The sequence below is a fragment of the Patella vulgata genome, chromosome 1 (assembly GCF_932274485.2).
Source record: "Patella vulgata chromosome 1, xgPatVulg1.2, whole genome shotgun sequence".
In the NCBI taxonomy this organism is placed as follows: domain Eukaryota; kingdom Metazoa; phylum Mollusca; class Gastropoda; family Patellidae; genus Patella; species Patella vulgata.
The window spans coordinates 72,988,363-73,013,099 of record NC_065879.2 but is presented as its reverse complement, the minus strand read 5'-3'; the positions used below and the strand labels follow the sequence as shown (position 1 = coordinate 73,013,099).

At 32.6% G+C, this 24,737-nt stretch overlaps 1 protein-coding gene across 1 annotated transcript in view; it reads right to left on the bottom strand.

The window, feature by feature from the left end:
- The window catches only part of LOC126808595 (lens fiber membrane intrinsic protein), a 29,428-nt gene extending 5,061 nt beyond the window's left edge, over positions 1-24,367 (bottom strand). The window contains exon 1 of the mRNA XM_050533422.2: positions 23,889-24,367. Within this exon, the coding sequence (XP_050389379.1) occupies positions 23,889-24,096 (208 nt within the window). The 5' untranslated portion in view covers positions 24,097-24,367. The remainder of the gene's footprint in view (positions 1-23,888) is intronic.
- Between the last annotated feature and the right edge of the window lie 370 nt (positions 24,368-24,737).

The window sequence follows — 24,737 nt, the reverse complement described above, 5'->3', positions numbered from 1 at the left end:
AATATCTTGCATTCATGAAAATGAAAACATACATTATCATCTTTGTGTGCATTCACTTCACTTAGACCTTATCTTGTATCTAATTGAAATTTATACCTTATCAATTACGTGGAAATTGTTTTTTCCAAGGTAATACATCATGAACTGCTATAAATAGACTCTTCTATAATGGCTAATAGCAGCCTTTAAAATGTTTCTTAATACATTATTGAACAATTCGAAAGCATCAGAAAATATCCTGATAATAGAACAAAGTTCTGTAAATCCATCATGATTTTTTTTGTCTTGTCATCCCAAAGCTTTTTGTGTCTTCTACCAACAGCAAAATATCAAATAGCTGTCATCTGTCACCATGTCAAAGAGCATAGATTAGTCATCTAAATGCATAAAAAAGTCATGTCCTATAAGACACATTAGTATTTCTATAGCACTCATGATCTTCACATGACATTAAATAGAGCTTAATAGAATAAAACACTCTCTTATCACACCTATTATGCCATACAATGGAAATGAAAATTGTAACATTTAATTAACATGTACGCTATATATTTTAGTGAAAATTACTCATAACTAAGTTCAACTGGGACATCCTATTTTTTTTTATGAAAAAGGTCAGTCAAAAAATAAAAGAAGAATTGATAAATGCATTATAATATTAAATTTAAATAAAAAAATCGAATGGAGTTAATGATTCAGATAAAAAGGATGAGATGCAGGGGAAAGAATGACTGAAAACAAAGGATAATTTGTATATTTTTTCTCTGAAAATGTCGGCTTTCAACATGTTTTATTAGTTAAAACTCAATACATAGATTACACATAATCCTACAAAGGTTCAACATGTCATGAAAGGTACACTAGCAAAAATTACAGTATGTTAATAGGACAAGTTAATACCTTATGGCAGAAAAAAGCTTAATATGGGATTTAAAGAGGCATTCACGCTTTGGTGGTCATCCCTGTTCGGTAAAAAAACATAAAGTGTTTTTATCGACCACCAATAAGCCAAAGTGATTTGCATTCAATCAAATTTTCATCTTTACTGTCCATCTAATTCAAACTGATTGCCATAATTAACAAATTTATTGACACAGATTTCCAAAGTGATTACCATAAATCGCCAAATCACCTCTATCTGCGATTTGACCATTTGATTGGGTGATCACAAATTTTTTTTTAACTATGTCCATCCACAAGAATCAGCTTGCCAGAGTACTTTGAAATTGTCTGTACTGTCACATGACATCTCCACTAAATTCAAATCGATTTGGCAAGTTGATAAAAAGCCTATAATTTCAAGTTCAACATTATTTGACTATACCGGTAAGTAGGTCATCTTAAAATGTGACTGTATGCCAAATTTAGAGATAATCTATCAAGTCAATGCAGAAATATACTCAGCACAACACATTTTTAGAGGATTTCAAAGAGTTAAAAGAACATGTTTTCTAAATTTCTTACTAGGTAGTCTTAAAAGTTATTTTGAATATAATATCATTTGAAAAAAAAGAAAATCTCAGTGAGAGTGATAACTTCTCTTTAAGATCTTATACAATAAAAGTTACTCTGTTAAATCAAATTATTGTGGTTCGAAAATCATTCAAATCAGGATCATCCTAAGTTACAACCATCTGAGGTTTACACTAGTTTCTACTCACTGCAACAAGCATTTAAAACATATTTTATTTCTTATTTGCATCTTGCATGGCAACTTTTCCGACATGGTGACAGGTTCATTTTAATATCCATTTTTATGTTGGCAGCTGTAAATATTAATTTAAATCTTAAGGTAAAGAGAAAGCCAAGAAGATCTTTTAACAAAGAGGCTTTGAAATGAAGACATCTGCCACATTTATTTAAAAAATATTATAAATAGCACAACTTTCCAAAATCTAATGACATTGGCATCCTAGACTTTTCACAAAATTCATTAGTCTTTTTCTCAGACACTTTTCAATACAGTATTGGAATTACTTTGCAGAGTGGATAGACACACTTGTCAAAATGGCTGCCTGCTATTGAGTTCCTTGACAACACAATCATATTAAAGATAAGATCCTTTCAAACACAGATCTACTAGATTGGACAGTTTTATTTACTCTCAGTTTATTTTAGTAATGAAGTGATTAATTTCTCAGACTTCCATCAATATCGGTTATTAAATCTTATCTTGCTTTCCTCCCATCCATTATTTTTAAATTCCAGCTCCTCTACGAGTAGAATTCTCATAAAGATGTATTAATTCCATTAAATGGTACATTAATTTCAAATGGCTTATTTCATTTTCTAAGTCGATTTTCTGTTTTATTTGTAGTTATTTCACAGATTTACACATTTTCAGAAGTAGGCTACAAAAGTAGAAATGTTTAGTTGCATGTGAAAAGTGATTTTTAGGTCCATTCAACCACTAACTAGGTCCTCTCCGAACTAAGCTGGTACATTTTTATTTCAATAATCTGCTTGAGTAATAAACATAGGGGTCTTTGTAACTGGGAGGAAATAAAAGTACCCAAATAAAATGAGAGAGAGATATGTGATTTACTTCAACTAATACAAACTAGGCCATTTTTCGATATACAGTGAATGGTAAGCTTAATTTTTATATCAATAATTTGCTTGCAAATAGGGGTCTTTAAGAGAAAACCTGTAAGGTTAGGCAGGTAACCCTATTTCTTATCAGCCTGGGATCAAACCTTTGTCTTGCTGAGCAAACCAGCCTTATGATTTACAGACTACTCAAATAATGTTCCTCCAAATAAATGAGAAGTACATTGTCATGTAGTATCAGTTAATGTAATAATAGGTGTCTAGATACCCAACACCCCAATATAAAATATTATCTTAACACAGCAATAAAGTAAGTTCATAGCTGTTTTTCTTTATTTACATGTAGTTTGAGTCATTCTATGTGTCAATGACTAGTCTGTGTCTACAGTTGTATACCGTCTATGACTTGCCATATTTTTATTTTGCAAAATTAAAATATTTTTCATGTATATTTAGCTATTTTTTCATGTGTTCCAAAGTGTGCCATTGGCAAAAAAAGGTTGCGAACAACTGTGTTAATGTAATAATAGGTGTCTAGATACCCAACAGTCCAAGATAAAAGTATTATAATGTGTTCTATTAGTTAATATAATAATAGGTATCTAGATACCAAACACCCGAAATAAAAGAGAAGTAGTAGCATGTGTTCTATAAGTTAATATAATAATGGGTTTAAAGAAACCAAACTCCCTAAGATTAAGACTGAGAAACCATATAGAATATTTACAAGGGTGAGTGTGTGGGGGTGGGGTGGGTTCGGTTGATTCTTTTTATAACTACTTCAAATCAACTTCTCTTCAAAAAATTTAATCAAACTAACTATGCCAACATCGAAATAAATTTGCAAAGAATTATTTACTTCATTGATCGTTAGCAACTAACTTCTATTCAATCTCCATCTAGCCGTTTGCAATAAGTACCAACAATTTATTCCCGGTCATGGTACCATAATGAAATCAAGGCATTGCCAAGATTGGTATGTAAATGAAGGACTTATAACGGTACCTTGACAAAGGATATTGTATCCAATAAAATTGGTATTTATTGGCTAAGCTTCTGATTTCCTTCGGCATGTGGAGATAAATATGGCAATGTATCTCAGTAACCAGTTTGTAATAAATATAATTACTGTAGCAACACCAAACAGGCTATCAATGATAACGTCTCTGCATTTTGATGTTGGTCAAATGTTTGGATGACAAACATTTGAAACTTGACCATCTAAATTGAGCTCATTAAGTATCCATTGAAACAGGTCTTCAAATGTCCACAAATATCAACCATGTAAAAGCTTTAAAAACTATTAAAGAATCTCGAACAGCTTGAAAGACAGGTTTGCTGTGGTTTTAAGAATAGTTTCCCCATTGAGGTTAATTAAGTCATCTAGTCTAATCTGAAAACTTAAAGTGTAAACTAAAAGTGTATTATTTCATTTTGTTGTGAAGAGATAGGCTACAACATGTAGTGTGTGCAGTAAACATGTACTGTGGGGTGGGACAATTTAGTAATGCTACCCAATATTACCAAATACTAACCAAATACTACCAAATTCCACTACTTACTACCTTAAACATACATTATGCAAGAGCTAAATTTGCCTATTGCAGGTTTTTCTTTAGGCCTGAAACGTTATCAAAATTATTAATTAGACATTAATTAACTTATCCAGACTGCTATATTTACTGGATTAGGATCTGATCTGCTGCTCTACGCCCATTCATGATTTAAATCAAGAAATAGATAATCTAGACTGTATTTTATCGTACTGACTTAAGTAATGACGATCTAGACTAGGCCCAAAATTCAATCGCTAAATTCTCGGTTCAGAGTTTATCAATTTGACTGAAATTTTCAGCAAATTCCCTTTCCACTATCTAGTTTTTAACTATTATAGTGTGAACTGTCCGCTCGTTATCTAATCTGCAATAATGTGTCTTTAATATTGTGGAAACACAAACAGAATACTTCAATTATATAAAAAAAAATAAATTCAGTTAATTTGTGGAAAACTTGCAAAAGTGAAGGCCAATGTCTCGATATTCCAGTTACATGTACCTCCCTTGATCAACCAATACTAACATACTATCAGAAATCAATATATTTCTGTAAAATAATGGGCCAATATTACCCCAAAATGAGATAAAAGTACAATTATTTGAATAATAACATGTTTATTTGTGGAAAATAAATTATTTATTCAATGTTTGGGCATTTCATTTATTACTGATACCATAAATATAGGCAATAACTCTAATTAATTTAAATTGTAAATACTAATTTGAAAGTGACTGGATATAGAGTTCTCGAGATTCTACAAAATGACCAAGTGCAGTAACTAGTATTCTAGTTATTACTGGAAGTCGATGAAATTTAATCAGTATTTTAATATCAATAATGTAAATAACATACATGACCTTTAAAAGATCCAATGATAAATGCATTCTGTAGAGTATTTCAGAAGAAATTGTGGATGGAAGAACAGACAGGGGAGGGGGCAAAAGCAATATATGACTACATTTCTCTAAGGGCATGTAAAAATTGAGCAGTGTAGTTAGATTCGATCTCTTAGAATTTTAATCAGACCTGAAATAGTAATTGACAGGGTATGAATATGGTTAAATTAAATAGTCAGTAGTCAAAAAGCTTCAATTTCTTAGAATAACGTGCAAGATAAATTCTCGTCATGAAGGAAACCAAAAACATAATTGACTTGTTCTACAACAATTCTCTTCGTTCAAATTGCTTGTACCTTGTCATCGGTTATTCAAGCTAAGCCAATAAAAGTATTGATATCGGTCATGTGATTAATACTGGTGTATTTTCATTATCTGAGTTTATTGAGGTACCTCACCAGAAGCTTTAATGTCGCTTCTTTCGATTAGTCAATTTAATGAGTGTATGGCGTGTGTTATCTGATAATGTTATTGATCTAAATACAAGTGTCAAAATCACTTTTCTTCTATGTTTTTTTTTATCAATATCTTCCACACAACTACTGTTCTTCCACTACAGGTTAATCATATCATAACTTTATCAAATTTCTTTTTTTACACCAAAATTCGGCAAATTCATTGCTTTTATTTATAAGACAATTACATGAACTGCTAACAATAACACAGAAAAGAAAACAAAAATAGTACAATAAACGCAGCAGGTTCAAGATACCATAGAACAAAATTCCAGACTAGCGAGCCAGCGTCTTCCTCACTTAGCCACCGTGGCTACCATGACATTAAGTGTTTCAGCTATAGTAAGCATACCCTCCTTTACACACAATACCCATGATGTATGTTGCTATGGTTCAAAAACTCGCCAAACATTTATGGTGGTACCAATGTGTTCCATCCAACCAAATACAGAAAACTTTGAAAGCTGGTTCATGCTTTTAATAAAAATACTTAGGTCACTTTTGTCGAAATTTACAAACAGTGTTTGACATTTATATCATAGGGTTCAGAAGAACTTTGTTTTTGTATTCTTCATATAGAGTACTGCTTTAAGCCCTAAAACTGCTGATTTGGGTAAACAAAAAGGTACATGCAGCCAAAGGCAGACTAAACAGAACTATTCATATGTTCTTAAGTGTACTTAAAAGTAAATAAAGTGTTTTATGATCATCCTAACACATTACATAAATAATTTGTCTACATGAAGAATGGTCTCCTATCCCATATATCATTTGACGTCCTTAACTGTCACTGTCACAAGTTCAACTAGTAAAAACAAATGAATGAAAACACCTTTTATTTACTGTCATGACGTCAATAGAGGTGAGGGGTCAGTGTCATTTTGTCTTCAACTATAATTATGAATTCCCTTTTATGTCATATTTAACATCTGCAATTCTGTTTTTAGATTTTAATTTGTTAAATTTATTACATTTTAAACTGACTTAACAACCAATGAACATCAACTCCTGAAATAAAGTAGTTGTGTTTGTTGAAAGATAGTTTTTTCCACTTCCTTTTCTTGCATCATGTTTTTGAAGTGCACAGTAAAATAGGTCTATTTTGCTCATAATTTTGTTTAATCTGCTTTGGTCAATCCCAATTTGATATGTTATGTGCTATTTCAGTGTGAACAAATACAGATTATACCAATGATATTTCAACAAGACACAATTTTATTTCATTCCCTGTTGTTACATGTATATATCCCTATTTCTACACAAGTTTATGCATGCTATGTTTGTTATACCATGCACTATTATTAATACTCATTTACAGACTCTTTAACTTTGTTCGTTTGTTCCTAGACAAAACTCTTTAACTGTCTACTGGCTCTCATATATAGCTCTAAAATATTTCTTTCGTGTGTCTCAAAAGACTGAAACCATACATGTACCTTCCCAAATATAGATTAGAATAATTATTAATTACATCAACATTGCCAATATTAACAAGAACAACAATCATAAATGTAAATTTTCGTAATTACCTTATCTACTAAACTATATATTACCTAATCTTTATAATTTACTTATGAAAATCAATAAATTGAGGTTGTGACCCCTTCTTCAACTATAAAGTTATCTTTGGGATTACAGGCATCATAATTCTAAGCTGACAAATTCTCTTTTGATAAGAATTTTAATATCACTTACAGTAGACCTGATAAAATGGCACAAACACATCAAGTGTCATGTTTGTAGAAGAACCTAATGTCAAGATGTCTGAAGTGTTGTAGAGAAATGACAGGTACTTCAATACAAACTTTCTATTTTTTTTTTATCAAAATGGAACAACCAATACATTATTGTAAATTTAGCACAACAGTAGGGTGACCCACCATAAATAAATATCTCCATATATCTCGACAATTACGCCACAATATTTATATATATGCCAAGCCTCAAATCAGTTTCACACAATTATAGTCACTAAATAAACGATCATGTTGTACTTAATAAGCTATGACCATTAATCATGTATAAATAATAGGCTGAAAACTGGTTCCAAGAGTCGTCCATAACATCCAGACACTTTTGAGTAAAAGATAGGTTACGTGCCCTTGTTTTGAAATTAATCTCGCTTAACCAGTCTATCGACCATTCTACGTCTGATTGACAGGTCGGGATAATCGAGACTACTTTTTTACGAAACGTAACAGAAAGCTAGAACATGAAATTGAATTTAGAAATAAGCACGTTAGGTAGCTCAACAATCGTTTTAAGAAGCTTGTAAAAGTAAAATGAAACTACTGCTAGTATCATGTTCCTGCCTAACCCGAGTGATTCAGAGATATTATTTGTACTAAACCAAAAGATGCCGCTCTTAACGGTACAGTTAATGATAAAGCGATTTAAGAAAATGAAACGAACGTAATTTCTAAATCTGCTGTAATAACCAAGAAGCTTAATTTAACTGCTATTCAAAATCGTCAACAATAATTTTTTTAAGGCTGTAATAGTTGATAGATTTGTAGAGAATTGCACGTGCCATGGCTATTTATAGTATCATACCGTCAGAAACTTGGTCTCGGCACGGCGAATGTGCACGCTTCAGTGGTAGTCTCGAACTATCAGCGGTGGACTGTATTTCTGTGAGTACATGGGTCACCCTAACAACAGTTCTAGCCAGAGTAGGCCTATACATACAATTTCTAGAAAACCTGATACCACTTCCCATTTTTATGGAAGTTTAACATAATTAACAATTTATATTGTATTTTCAACAAAATGGAGCATAAAATACTTTGTTTAAAATAAGCAAAAAATGCCCATACAGAGTATGCTTACAATATTTAGAACATCTGATAGCACTTCTCATTTATTCCGGAGCTTCACATACTAGTTAACAACTTATTAGTCTGCGAAGGGGGAGGTGATGGCTCTGCGAGTAAAACATTGCTTTTCTAACCTACAGGTCAAGTTCAATCCCATTGTAGTAAGCCGAGAAAGTTGATTCAGATTTTCCGACATAGTTCTCCCTTGTCAGTGATGCAGTACAGAGGGCCTGGCAAGAGACAATGTATAGTTTTTCAGACGGGACAAAAAACTGAGGTCCAATGTATACATTAGTGTGCACATAAAAGATTCCTTAGAAGTTGGTCTTCGATATATAAGAGTAGGCCTTGCATATGTCAATCTTCATTATCCCAGTCGGAACAGATCAATAGAATGTTAAATCCCATTTCATTTTTAGATGTGCAAACATCTGATAACACCATTTTCCCTTTAACTTGGAAATCCATACACTTGAGGGCAAAACCTCTTTGGTTGATCCGATGTTTTAAATTCAGTTTACATTCTGCAGCTACATGTGTGTACCAAGGAAGTTGGTATTTTCACTAATATTTGCTAACATAACATTTATTTGCCTCTCAACAATTGCTCTTTTTGTAGACAATTACATTTTTAAACAAAAACAATGGCCTTAGTCGTTCTAAATATTTTACAGGGCTCTAGTTTCAATCATTCCGGTATTTAGCAGAGAAATAATTGGGGGATTTTATTTCACTTGGTTTTAAAATTGCTTTGAAAATATATAATAAAAAAAAATCTTATTACCCACAACTGCAATTTATAGCCCAAAAAAAAATTTAATAAAAAAAACCTTATTACCGAACAACTGCAATTTACAGCCAAAGAAAAAATTGAATTAATAGAATGAAGTTAATAATGATATAAAAAAACTTTGTGAACAACTGAAATTAACGTATGTTTATCGCCGACAATTGTGAATTTTATTTGCAATTTGTGTTAAATTGTCTTCTTTATGTTCAAAAATCCAATTCATTTAATGTGATTTGTTTTCAATTTGCCTAAACTGTTTATTTTTTTCTATGAATAAAATCAAGATCTGAAAATCTCCTGAACTGAAACAGCTATCCAATTCTGCTTTTGTACTTAATGGAACTTCTACCGATGGAATCCCTCTTATACTTCAACGAAAGGAATTCAGAACATGAACTTTCTTATTAGATCGGACAATTTTATTGTTTTGATTGAAATAAGTTAATGTTTTTGTGAGAAAACAGACTGTGTGCAATTTGATTTGCTGGGTTCATAACATGAGTAAAATTAGAGATAAATGTAGATAATTAGATTTGTTCCAAGAGGAAGTGAAAGACTTTTGTCAACAGGGAAATTGAAACCCAGAAATAACTTTTGATTGACGAATATTTTATGATCAAGAGTCTAGTACCACTTACGGATTATAGAACATTTGTGTTTCGACTAGTTTTGTTATAAAAGACCATTTTTAATTTAACACACCATTCAGTTGCTTAAATTAAACTGATCTAGTACATTTGTGTTCTGACAAATTTTCATTTAAGACCATTGCTGAATTTAATGTACCGTCCAATTTACTCAAATTAACCTGGTTTCAAAACAACAGTGATCATTAAACTATCTTAACTTTGTCATCAGAACTTGTTAGCGTACTTGAAGAGTACCCCTTACGTTGATAGGAATGTCAAATCACTAACTTTGTATACATGAATAAGCTTTAAATTCCTAAATGGCAAACCAAGTAAGTTCTCTCCAGGGACTAATTCATGAGCTCTTTAAATCTCTTTAAATCAATACAAAACATCAAATCAAGATTTTAGTAATGGCAGCTCACTATGGTAACCAATGGTAATTAGATAGTGATTAGACTTAGACTCAATTTTAAGAGATTCAAATTTCATCATCAAAGACCCTGGGGACTTATAAAGTTTAATGTATGGTACTTAATGCTTGGATTAACCATCAGTTACTTTGAGACAAAAATACAGTTATTTTGTTCTATGGTCATATGTGCTATGTGCAGGAGACAAGTTTTTCCCAGACATTGGCAATTTTGCTTGCTCTTCGTCGAAATGAAATGGGGTTTAACGTCCTACGATAGCTGCTCCGAACTGGGCTAATGAAGATGGGCATACGCAATACAGTATGATACGAGGGAAATTTTTCCCGGACAGCTGCACTACAGCCTACTTTTATATCGAATTCCAACTGTCAAGGGATCTTTTACGTGCATGCCAATGCGTACACAGGACCTCGGTTTTTCATCCCATCCAAACGACTAGACAGCTATCCTTGTCAAGCCCTCCATCCTGCTTCACTGACAAGGGGGAACCATGCTGGAAAATCTGGATGAACTTTCTCGGCCAGAGCAGGGATCGAAAAACCCAACCTCTAGGCTACTGAGCCAGCGTCTTACCCACCTAGCCACTGTGACCCCCTTGCTCTTCATCGAATGTCAAGGCTTCTGCTACGTGCACACCAACGTGTAGATGGATGAACCTCGCTTTTTTGTAATATACGACCTAGGCAACACATTCCTTGTGATTCCATGCCGGTATTATTCTAGCTGTGACATGCAAACAGTGCAAACTTCCTGCTATCTTCCAGGCTATACATATCTGGACCAGAGTTTCAGTGGTCCAAAGCCAGAAGGGTAATGGATGACAGAAACTTAGAAAGGTATTTTACACGAAGCCAAGATTTGAATATGAGTTCTTAAACTTTTATTTCAAACATTTAACATCATTCCATATTCCATTTTTTTTAATACCGACAATAGTCTAAAATCAATTATTTTGACACGTCCCTTCCCATATACGGATTCAATCTTCCTTTCATGCTTGTTGGTCATACTAATCTTTAATTAACATTGAGACCATATTCAATATCCAGTACTGACAGCTTGAAAAGGCAATTCATCATAATTCATCTCATGCTACGCCTATAGGAAGAAAAGTCTAACCACAAATTAACGCCATTCAATGACCCCAATTAAGATGGCGGACATATTTTATGAGAGATGTCTGCTCCAGGCCATCTTTGCGACCATAAGATTGGACTATTTAGGGGCCAAAGGCTGTGCATTACAATATAAATAAACAGGTCGGAATAATTTTTCCACTTGAATGATTCTAGTTTCATATTTAATATTTTGTACAGACCTGTATGTGAGAGATAAATAATTCCTGGAAGGGCAGACAGTAAGATAATAAAACACTACCCTAATGGAAGACATTTCTGCATGATATCTTTGAATTTAGATAACTTTCAATCACTAAGGAAAATAAAATAAATATCTGTCTCACCTTTCAGTACAGATTCAATTGCAGACAAAATCTAACAACATTGTAACTTTTTGCCATTCATTAACAAATGAAACGTATGACAACGAAGAGGGTTTAAGCTAGATTCAGAACCAATAAGGGAAATGCTCCAGCCTGGCTTTTTCATGTACAGTATTATATTCGTCCTCCTGCGCTTGCTATAATATACTGAGTTTCGATTAACCTGAGATATTCCCTGTTTGATGTCTTGTCTATTTAACTCTACATTGGGTTCATGGACAAGACATTTCAATGAAAACCCCAAATCCCTTAATTTTCAGTAAAGATAGGTTGTCAGGCAACAAAACATAGCACACAGCAGCTAAGTTGTTCGAGCAGTCAACAAGTGGTGTCGCATATTTATTTTTTTGTTGGTAATGAGTAACAACCCCTTTTTTTTTTTTTTTTATAAGCAATATTTTTATTCAGATTTCTATCTGAATAGGGATTGGGGAACAGGCATAGCCTATATTAAACCCTTCTCCCTTTAGTAATTATCAGTAATCATTAGAATTTGTTTGACTTCTAGTTCTGTCACATACAATACATTTAATATCTTGAATTTAACTGTTCCAAGTTATCAGAAATCGTGGAAAATCAATAGATTCTTGACCATAAACACTACGTATAATTTAAAGTCAATTGGATATATACTTTTGTATGTAGAGCATGTACAAGATTTTTCAAAGTGATCAGGGGTCATAACTATGACAGTAGTCATACAAGTAGGAAATTGTTGAAAATCAATAGGATTCTTGGTCTCATGATCATAAACACTATGTATAAATTTAATTGTGGACGCCAGATGAATGGGGCCAACGACTATATATGACCACATTTCAATGTGGGTGTATAAAAAAAAAAAGCTAAATATTTCGGTGAAGATGTCAAATTCATCAAATTAACACAATCTTACTACTGTGCATTCGGTCTAAAATTTATTAAAACAAAATTTTAGATGCAAATTGGTAACTTGCTGATCTTTAACCCTCAAAATAAGAACCTACATGTATGCTGGGGCAATAAACCTACGCCAGACCCCATGGTATACCTAATGTATAACACACATGCTCGTGTGCAATTTGTCGCGTGGGAAGTCGGGGGTACAGCAATGATCAGTTTTTATTTAAGTCAGATAGTAAAAAAAGAATTATTGTAAGTTGTATCTATCTTTGATTGTCATGGTGTGAGAAGCACTAGAATAGCCACATTGTTAGATCACTTGCAAATTACAGTGCTGGGAGCAACATGACAATGTACCTCAGTGCTTGTGGTACGTGCCATTTTCAATAGAACTGTATGTTTCTGATTTTAAACACACTTATAATATGACCTTATATAGTGAGTTATAAATTCTCTAGAGTATGATATTCCTTATACCCGTACAGTGTAATCAACAGATACACTGATGATGGGCCCCCTGAGGATTACGGTACTCATTTATCCCCTATATCTTCTTATTGATAATTTGGTTATAGCCATACATTTTGTAGTTAATAGGTATTATATAATGCCAATTCTTCATTATATTGCCTTGTGTAACATACTGGTCTGCAATCTGCCTCTGGGATAATGCGGATTTTAATGAGATTTTCTACCACAATGTAATCTAAAATCAAACTAAATTTCTACTTGGAATTAGTTCAAACTCTCTAATTAGAAAGGAATAATATTTGACAAATTATAAACACAATACTTCAGTTTTTTTCGTATGTAGTCCTAAATATTATGTCATAATTTGTTTTATTGGTTTACATTTGCTATATGAGGGGAGGGGAATTTTAACTCTACAGAGGGATTCCTTCTTAGTCAAAATCAAACTGTCACAGCATCTTTAAACATATATCAATTTGTAAATTTGAACCTCACTCTTTTGTTACATCAGTTAAACTAACAAACTTTGATGGTCTGCTCTGAAAATTCTGATATTCCAAAGGTCCCCAGTGATAACAACAGCCTATCCATATTATTTGCACAAATATAACTTTTTTTTTCTAGATATACCACAGGTATTATTGTGCATGATACAGTGCTTCCTTTTCTGGAAGACCTGACATCATTTCTCATTTTAGATAGTTCACAAAGCTTATTTATTTTCTTGTATGTTTAAAGCGATGCATACACTAGTTTACAAAATATAATAATTTAGTTTAATGGAGATTTTGAGATTATAATATCTCAGTGACTAGGATTAAGGTTAAACCCTTTTTGAGTTTTAGATCTTTATAGCCTCAAGTGAGCTATGTTTGATTTTTTTTAATTCTTAAAACACAGAACAGCAAGCAAATGTTTCTTGTTTTTAAAATAATTTTTTTTACCAAGAAATAGAACACATTTTAAGGTTTCTGAGTGTCTTTCAATTGTGGAGACTGTACACAATACACTGAGTACTGGGACAACTTCAATATACCTTTGTTAATTTGTTAGTACTCGGAATGGAGTATGCTCCAAAATATTTGCAAACAAGACAGAAAAACTTGCTAGTGTCTTTCTTACCAAATCATTAACTTCATAGCACTGTCTACTTTGTGATAAATCCTCTTTTATTTGTGGTTGGGGCATAAAAAACTTACACACTCTACAATTGGCTCCGCTCGAGAAATGACACAAAGCTTGACTGACTGATTTTTCTTAAAAACACTAAGTATACTTCGACAATATGGAGACATATTTATTCAATGGAATTGCAAATGTTTATTTGATCTTTGTGTGCATGAAAGGTGTAAAACAGATTAGAATCACATAACAAAATAGTACACTAATTTTTCAATGTGGCAGTCTTTCAGGGCAGAGATCTATTCTCAAAGTAGACAGTTCTCTGTGTGCAGAATGGGGTTGGGGTTTGCTTTTTGTTTTTTTGAGAGAATGAAATGTCTATGTATGACTTGTATTAAAATGATATATTTCGTCAAATTAGAATTTTTTACAAAAGCATATCTGCAAATCCCTCACATAAATGATTACGGTAATATAGGAAATTGGTTTTAGGGGGTTATAACCTACATACAATGTACAATGTACATGTACACTCTGATATGACAAGCTCCTGTTTTTAAAGGTAAAAGTATAATTTTATTTCATAACAGCTTTAAATGCCACAATTTATTACTTTCCTGCAGAAGACAATGACAAATCACGTCTGCAGCTGTAGGAATAGCATCCATATTTTTTTAAATTGTATTACAATCCTACACAGTTCATAAACCAGGCCAAATAATCCTCTAGCATCATTTAATCCACATGACAGCATCTTTTTTATATTTTTTTTCCAAAAATAGACTTTGTCTTCAAGTTACTCTAACATCAAGCTGTTGATATTAAGATTATAGATACATATACATGTAGTGTAAATGTACATTTGAAGTATGTGTTGACAAAGGCTTATCAACTGGAATGAATGTATGGTATTTTCATGATTTATCTATTCTACCATATCTGAGAATGCCATGATTAAGACTTGTCAAATGCTGTTCAGCCAGATAAGTTGTGGTAATATAATAAAAGGTTCAAATCATCTCAACTTTTCATTTTAGCATCAGTCTAGGAATCTTTTTAACCTTTCGTTCGTTTCTCTGAAGCTTGGTTATATAGTTCTGCATTTTTTTTTTATTATCCTTTGACACCTCTATAATTTAACGATCCAGTACAATGAAAATACAAGACAAGTTTCCAGCCAAGCTCTTCTCTACTACATGGTGTTATATCTATCAAAATCCAAAAAGAAATGTTTTAACCCAAGTTTATCACACTATTTTGCTGCAGTAGTGATGATTGTATTAGTCTTAAAAACATCTGATACCACTTAACATTTTAGGGGATGTTTACTAGCTGGACGGAATCAAGGCCGTGGACTTGTCATAACTTTTGGGGTGGGGGGGGGGGGGGCGGACGAACCCTGGAACCTGGAACATTTCATTACCACACGAAATGAATATTTAAGAAACATTTAACCGTACCAGTGTTATTTCGATGAAGGCTGTAACTAGGGGTAATATGATGACAATATGGAAAAATTGACTACCTACATCAAAGCTACATAAATAATAGTTGTTCATGAAGTTAATTCAATCGTCCAAAGACGTTCGTTCTACAATCAGGACTGTTCTCTTTGAATATCTTGGTGACATGAAGGGGGTCATTATGCACCGCACACGCCATCAAGTGGTTCAGTCGGTTTTGCATCATGGAGTTGCGCAGCCAAGTTTTGATACGGCGCAGAGTGCTGAAGGATCACTCGGCTGAGCAGGAACTAGCAGGGTTCAGCAGTGTGAACCCTGCTTGCAATAAATAAGTACATGTGCATGTGGTAGTTTATTGTTTAAATATCACAGCAATCATAACCGCTTAAAAAATACAGTAATAAAATATAACGTAGTTTATAGATTAGATATGACGTCACTCTTCATGTCTGTCCAGAATAACATGAATCACAAAACAGCTTGACAAATATCACTTTATAAAATATCAAACCCCTCTTGTCATGTTTAAAATAACTTCTGAGTTCTGACATAGCAACTTTTAACTTGATTTTGACCTTTAGAGATGTGCAAAACTTGCTCACCAAGTCCAAGTTTTTTTTCATAGTAGCCTACTATAAATAAATTCTATATTTTTTTTATAGTTTACGTAAATTCTGTTTTTAAAAAAACAATCCTTCAATCCTTTATGTGATAGGATGGGTAATTTCAAATGAAAGGGCAGAAATATTTAGCTGATCATCCACATGACACAAAATGAAACAAAAAGGATTTTTCAAGCTAGTTTGCAGAGTTAAACAAGGACGTGTGCTTTACTGCATGTTAGTCTCAAAATAAACAGACTGGTGTTGAGAAAATGTAAACTTTAACCCATGCAACGATTCTTCAAACAATTTATGATTTATGGTGAAATTAGGTTTCAGTTAAACAAGGACGTGTGCTTTACTGCATGTTAGTCTCAAAATAAACAGACTGGTGTTGAGAAAATGTAAACTTTAACCCATGCAACGATTCTTCAAACAATTTATGATTTATGGTGAAATTAGGTTTCAGACCATATTATCTCAGTAAGAGACATTATGCAAGTGTTTGTGGGATATATTAGGGATTGACATACATAGATAAAACAATGGTGTTATTGCGTACATCTGTTGATGACTCAGTCAGCTTATCTTAAGTTAATTTACAAGATAAACAAATAAACAAACTTATAATTAGAAAGTTAAATGGTAGTGAAAGACTTACAAATGTAGCGTACATACATGTACAATCACTATACACTTTGAAGTAGAAATTTTATCCGATTGTCTATACTACAACCGGTAGTTGAAACTTTTTTTTTATTTCATCGGATTTGACAATAATTTTAAACATTACATCAGGTATTTTACTTCCTGTAAGACCAGATAAAATTAGATAAAAGACACTTCTTACATTTCTATCAGAAAAAGATGACCGCATATAGTTTCTGTAGTGCTAGAAATACATGCAGTATGTTTTTTTTCTAATATGAAAATAAAGATTTTAATTTCTAGGCAAGTGTACCACTGCCAGAAAGTGAGAAAGAAATGGTGTTAAACCATTCACTTAACACAAAGTAGGTCATTTTGGGACTAACATATTTATTTCAATCATATGCTTGTGTATAGGGAGAGTTTTTATGTAGTTCGTTATTTTGTTGTTTTGAATTTATGAATCTCCAAGAGCAATAAAGAAACTTACTAACTCAAATATTGCTAACTACAGTACACAGAAAAACAGTTACAAAAATCATTTTTATTCAAAGATCTTTTGCTCGCTAGCCTGGAGGTCGGGTGTTCGATCCCTGCATTGGCCGAGAAAGTTCATCCCGATTTTCAGGCGTGGTTCTCCCTTGTCAGTGATGCAGGACAAAGGGGCTGACCAGGAAAGCTGTCTAGTCGTTCGGATGGGACACATTGGCGTGCACGTAAAAGATCCCTTGGCAGTTGGAATTCGATATAAGAGTAGGCCGTAGTGCCGCTGTCCAGGCAAAATTTCCCTTATAGCACACTGTATGGCGTATGCCCGTCTTCATTAGCCCAGGTTAGGAGCAGAACAGTAGGACATTAAACTCCATTTCATTTCATTTCATTTCAAAGATCTTTTGACTGAGTTCAGACAACATTTGATTTTTAATCCATCAACAGACGCAACCAATCCAAAAATCATTTAATGATAATATATCATAACAATTTAATATAACTATTATATAGTCTATTTCATAACCAGTTGTAGTCAGAGGAAATTAAAGATTAATAAATAATAATTAATAAATAGAGGATATGAGCTCATCAATAAATCATTATTAATAATATTATGCTTATAGCACAATATGTCAAACCTGACATAGACAATACGTATTGAATATCTATATTCCTGACTGCAGAAATGTAGTGTTTAATATCAAATCAATATCAAAGCAAAAATATGTTATTTTGAACTTTTCTCCTGGGTAATTTCGTATTTATTATTAATTCATTAAAATATTTTTTACATGTAACAAACGAAATATCAAAAAAAAAATATTTCAAAGACATACATGTACATGTATTCCTTCCAAAATAATTATGGTCAACTTTTAAACGGGTAGTCAAATTAAATTGGTCATAAACACGGAGCACATAAATGTTAACTATGAGTCTAGTAAAGTCAAGTACAATAATGTTGAAAAGATTGTTCTTCACCAAATGTACAATTTATTGTATTTTGTGCCTTTGATTATCCCCATATTTGATGGAATTTACCACACACTGTAGCAGTGCAGAATCTCCGAAATAAACAGGGCATAAAAGTTTCTGACCTTTCCCTAGCTGTTAAACAAGCACTCAAAGAGCCAGCTATCGAAAAAGATATTCTAAAGCCTGACATAAAATTCCAAAAGCAAACTGTATTAATCTGTGCAGGGATATAATGTTGATGATATTTTATTTCAATCTCTTAGGCAGAGTTCACACTGATATTACCCAAACAGGATTAGAATTCATCAGCCGATATAATGAACTATGTATGTAATCCATTTGGTGGCAAAGCAAAATGTCTCTTTATCTCGCACTAAGCAATATCTCTCAAGAAGCAACATACCTCTATCTTGGATTAAGGAGGATGGGTGGGTGGTCAACTGGTGTAACGCATACTATTTGGATAATAAGGTCTGTCATTGAATCAAGTGGTGTAGTTTCGATCTCAAGCTTGTGCACGACAATGTGTAGGGTGTCTAGATGGCCTAGTTTGTTTTTAGTCGATGTCAAACCCCACTTCTCTCCCTCACTTTGGGATTAAGAAATAGTGGTGTTCACATTATGTTGCTACATGTACCGCACATTGAATCAAGATCCTACTTTCTAACCGAAACATACATGTACATTAGGTACATGTAGATTGGTACATGTATCCCTTAACTATAGATAAATCCTATTATGAAAACAACCAAAGTCAGTTGGGTACATATCTTTTAGATAAACAGCTTTAATTGTACTCAAGTATCAATATCTCATAGTACTATTAACATCTTACAACTTTAATATGCTTTTGTCTGGATATTAAATCATTTATAAAAATCATAATTGGAACCGAATGTTATAGAATTGAATGGCTGGTCAAACACCCCTACATTTTTAACGCACAATTTTGTAGGATAAATCAACAAACACTGTTCACACAGTGCCACCCAGGCCCATTTATTCATGTAATAAGTATTGCCTTGTGATAAGAACCCCTAATAACACTTTAATTGGGGCTTACATGGTCATGTAATACACACCCCCAGGGCAAATGTTAAGGGTCAGTGAATTTGTTAAACATTAAATTAACACCCCTACAGGTGTTGCAAGTTTGATTATCCTTGAACTTGAAGAAATATCTTAAGGAAATTCTCAGATTGTTTAACACCAAAGGATTCAATTTTAAAACTTCAAGAATCACTAGTTTGATATTAATAATTAAAACAACAATTTGGAAGATTTAAGAGTACATACATATGTACACTTTTTGAGGCTCATTCAATGTTCCCTCATTATAAATCTGTTATGGTATGACTCAACAACAGTTAAATACCTGTAACTATATACATGTACATGTACATGTAATCTACATATTGTAGAATATACATAATGAGTTTTTTGACCTTGTATGAAGGAAATTTGCCCGAAATTCATTTAACTGTTGACCTTTTTCACACTGCAATTCAAAACTTGTGAATGATTTTAACGATTATATTACTTAATTGTGGAAGCAGACATTAAATAAAGTTCTTTCCCACACACACACACTTCTGAAATTATGTCAATTAACCAGAATTATGCACAAGAGCTAAATCTGCCTATTGCAGGTCTGTCTTTAGGCCTTAAATGTTATATAAATTATTAATTAGAAATTTATTAACATGACAAGACCATAATCATCTCTCGATGCGATCAGAAGCTCAAGATTTTAACTAGATTAGACCAGTTCGGCCATTTAATGATTTTTAAATTTAAAAATGGAGAAGTGAGGCCAAGACTCGAATATATACCAGTACTGTACCGTGGTTACGATAATAAACAATCAATGCACGCATTTTGTCAAACTACAAACAGTGATTACCTGGCTCAGAATATAGTAATCTGAATAAAATTTTCAATACACTAATTTTGCATTATCTACTTTGGAACTACTAAAGCGAGAACAACCAGTTCTTTACCTAAATCTTGCATAATGTACGTTTAATATGTTACTTAAATTGTTATAATAAGCTTATATCTTTACACCAAAGATGGTGTCTATAAGACAGGAGGGATTTCTAACTTGAGTGTTAATAAGCTTAGTGAAGACAACAAAATAAATAACAAAATTTAACCTACTTAAAGGTTACTTTACTTCAATGTAAATCTATAATATTTCTTTCAGCAAAGATCCTAACTAAACAAAACCAAAAATAGGAAAAATTAGACTTTTACTTTGGTTTTGTTTACAGTGTTTTATGAAAAAAATGTTCTAAATATATACACATACATGTATATATAATTTCATATGTAGGGAATGATTGTCATATGGGACTGATTTAAAACATTTACCGGTAGTTATTTAGAGCTATTTCGAAATCTATCAAGCTATAATGTTCTCTGAACTTGAACATTATAGCACAATGTTACATGTACATGTGCATGTATGTGTGGGCACTTGGTGTATAGATTTCCTTATCTTTTTGTTTATTATAAGGGAGTAATGTCCTTTGAAGTTAGATACATGTACATGAAAATTGAAGGTGACTTTAATAATATAGAAATACACTTCAAATAGGTAAAAAAAAAGCGAATCATTCCAGTTACCAGTACAAAACCAACATGTAATATTTCATATCTAAGACAACCTGTTTTGTATTTAAAATGTCAAACACAAAACATCTAATGCCGGATCAAAAAAGTTCAGAAAGATTCACCTTTCAAAAACAAACAAGAAATGACAACTTCTACTTCAGGACGAATAGGTTTAGTTAGTCCATCAGAATGTACTCATTAAACATGACAAAAATGTCGCAAAATATCAACCAAGTTTATAAGACCCAAGGAGAGGTCATTTGATAAAGATAAGAAACACTTTTTAACACAAATCTTAACACCTATTTCGTTTAATATATAAAATTTGAAAAGCACAAATGGCACTTGTATGTTACCTGCCACTCAAATAGTATCAAAGACAGGTTGTCAGGCAACAAAACATGTGCCCACAGCAGCTCAGTCATCTGAGTAGACCGCAAAGGGTTTAATCAGTGATTATCAGAAATTGATGAAAATCAATAGGATTCTTCTCTCATGAAGTTAAACACTGTGTATAATTTTCAATCATATGGTAGCGTTACCCTCTATGAGAGCTTGATGTGGACACCCGGTCTGTCAACAATATACCAATACATTTAATGTGGATGTTGTTTAAAAAAAACAAAGCACTAGCCTTCTTGAAGGAAGTTATTTATTGCAATTGTTCATCACATTTCTTGAAATCTGTTTAACTTGTAAATTGAACCTTAAAATATTCTGTACAGTACTTATATGATGAATTGGTAGGAGTACATGTATCTCCAAATTTACATACAAATATATTTTGAGCATCCCTGATGTAATCATGCTAAAGCTAAGATTATTTTTTTATCAGCCAGCAAAGATCTCTAAAGAGCCTTCTTAACATTCAAATCTGTATTGTAAAGGATTTGCAAGATTAGTCAGGCAAGTATGTTGAATACTCAATGTGGAGATGTAAGAATAATACTTTTGTTTTCATCAACTCAAATGAAAAAATTATAAGACAGAATATTTCACACATTTAAGACACAGTAAGATGTTAAACCCCATTTCATTTCATTTCATCTATTAATGGATACAACATACAACATACATGTAATGGTAAGACAAACAACTAACTTGTGGGAAATACCTGTGCCAAGAGCAACTGAGCCTTCATGTACATGTACACGTATGTGACAATTCATTGGATTCAGGACAAAATGCTACACAATTAATCAATAAAGTAAATTGATTATGTAATTGACTGTAGAATGCTGCATTCCATAATATACTCCAGGGATCAAACAAAGTAGTGTTCTGTTTAACACATCAAATACACATTATTAATAATGGTTTTTTTTATTAACTTGTGTGTGTTAATCAGTTATTATCAATAATCATTACGGTACACTGTTTAATAATATTAAGTCCTATAATTCACTACCATTAATTGACAGATGTATAAGTGGTCCAGTATGGCCGGGTGTTACGATTTAACTTGGTACTTGATTTAGCTCTGTGGAAAGCAGAGCTATGTTTCTACAAACCATAATGCTTGAAATTGACATGAAGATCTTGTCGAAATGGAGCTCCGATTAATCTAATACAGTAATTGTTTTTGGCAGATTCATGGACCTTATAATAATGTATTATAAGGTACATGGCAGAATTGTCATGTTTAATGTGTGTTGTGTTCACTTACATGTAAAGGGTGTATGGCTGTTTTGGAACCTTGAAATGGACAAAAATGGTTCCAAAAGTACATTTTAATGTAATATGAATGACTGTATGTAATGTGATTTATATTTAATTTTTGAACAAAATATTGTAATTTCTAATCAATTATGTTCGATGAAATAGTTGTCAGTGAACAGTTCAAATTGAACAGCAGTCGTTTACGTCTGCTTAGTGCATTCTACACGTTTTTTAAATTATTACTTCCACATTGTGTTGTAGGATATTTTTTATTTGTTCATTACAAAATGGCAACTGAAACCATAGGGTACATGATCCTATATTTTCACAGCAAGATAACAACATCAATATTGAATTCTACATGTACATGTAATTCATGTTTTTAATTTCGAATATTATGGAAAATATTGACTTAGAAGTTAGAGACTTAGCTCCTTTAAATGCCATTTAAACAGTACTTAAGTTTGGTTCTTTGTATCTTTTGGGTTCCCTGTTTTATACCCATTTTACAACAGTTGAGAATTGATAAAAATGTTTATCCTGACATTAGATGGAAACAAATACATGTAATGATAACAAATTTTGAAATGCATCTAGATTCGGAAAGTTCACCACATTAAAAATATTAGCCATAAAATATGTATGCATATTTTTACAATTGAGCTAAACAAATTATGACTTGATAAATTTGTGACAAATGGGAAAATATAATTCAAATGACAATAACCATTCAAAAATATAATATCAGGATAGTAAAGATATATTTCAAATATCAAAATACTGCCTGCACACATGGAAATAACATGCTGCATATATCAAGGTTAAATCAATATACAATATTGTGGTGGATGAGCTTAAATAATATACAGTATAATACGAGTATACTATGTGTAAACAAACTGTGGGATATTAATTCATATTGCACAGTAAATTCTGAATTATTCATAATCTATCTATATCATCATAATATTGCACAGTAAAGTCTGATTGACCCAATAATGTCATCTTATCCAAAAAAAGTAGCCAAGGCTTCTTTAGTCAAAGTCTAAATTATTATTCCTCAACCCAACACAAACATCTAGGGCACATGGCAAGGTATGTTTACTTAGGCAGTCTTTCTAGAGTGGTTAATGGGTATTCAGTTAATTTTACAATAAAATTTACATACATTAACAGTACTTTAGCCAGTAATTCCTACATACAAGGTGAAAAATTTAGATACCAACATACCTAATGTGGTTCATTGATTCATAAACGCTGGCTAGTGTCCAGCAAAACATCTATTTGTCTGGACAGGTCGAACAAGTTCACAAAAGTTTTTCCAACTTACCAATATCCGAAGGATTTATCATCGCATTTATCCTCTCCATATCTCCGCAGAAATTATCTTCAACTTCACAATGTCTAAACAGCCCAATATTGAGTGTGGGTACCATTGATCTCGAATGAAGCCAGTGTGGAGTAGCAATCGCGAGGGCATTCAACACCAAACTCATCAAAGAGCACATCATACCAAAAACAGCACACACACTCGCCATTTTTTCGGTTTTTCTGCTGTTTTCACTCAAAAATAAAGTTTTGGCTGGTTAAGAATTGTTATCAATATGGCTTCGCGTTTTCCTCTTCTATTACGCGTCAAGTTCGTCCGTCTTCTTACACACCTAAAATAATTATCTCGTAATCACTCACAGAAATCCAAAACTCGTTCTTTCTTTGACAACTTGACAAAAGTAATGGCTCGTGTGACGTCTCCTCTTTGTGTCACTTCCAGATCATAATAAACACAGATGACCCGTGTTGGACACGTGATCAGTAAACGTTAAATGATTGACAGCTAATTCCACGCCTTTTTGTAACCTTAGTCTTCAACATCCAGCTATATTTCAATTTTTCGTTAATAGGTAACCCGCTAGAGGATGTTCTGCATGCCTTTTTCTTTTATTGGTTTTAGCCCTAATCCTTTTTATTACGTTAAAAATATTGCGACATTATAAACCATTATGATTGCTTGAAAATAAATCCTATTATGTCATAACCACGTCTATGATAAGGATTATAAATTATATTTCTATCGAAAAATAGCGAGAGTAAGGAAGACCATTAGAGTCAATCAAATAAAAACATATTACGATTATCTCGTAATTACAAGATAACTATCTCGTAATTACAAGATAACTAT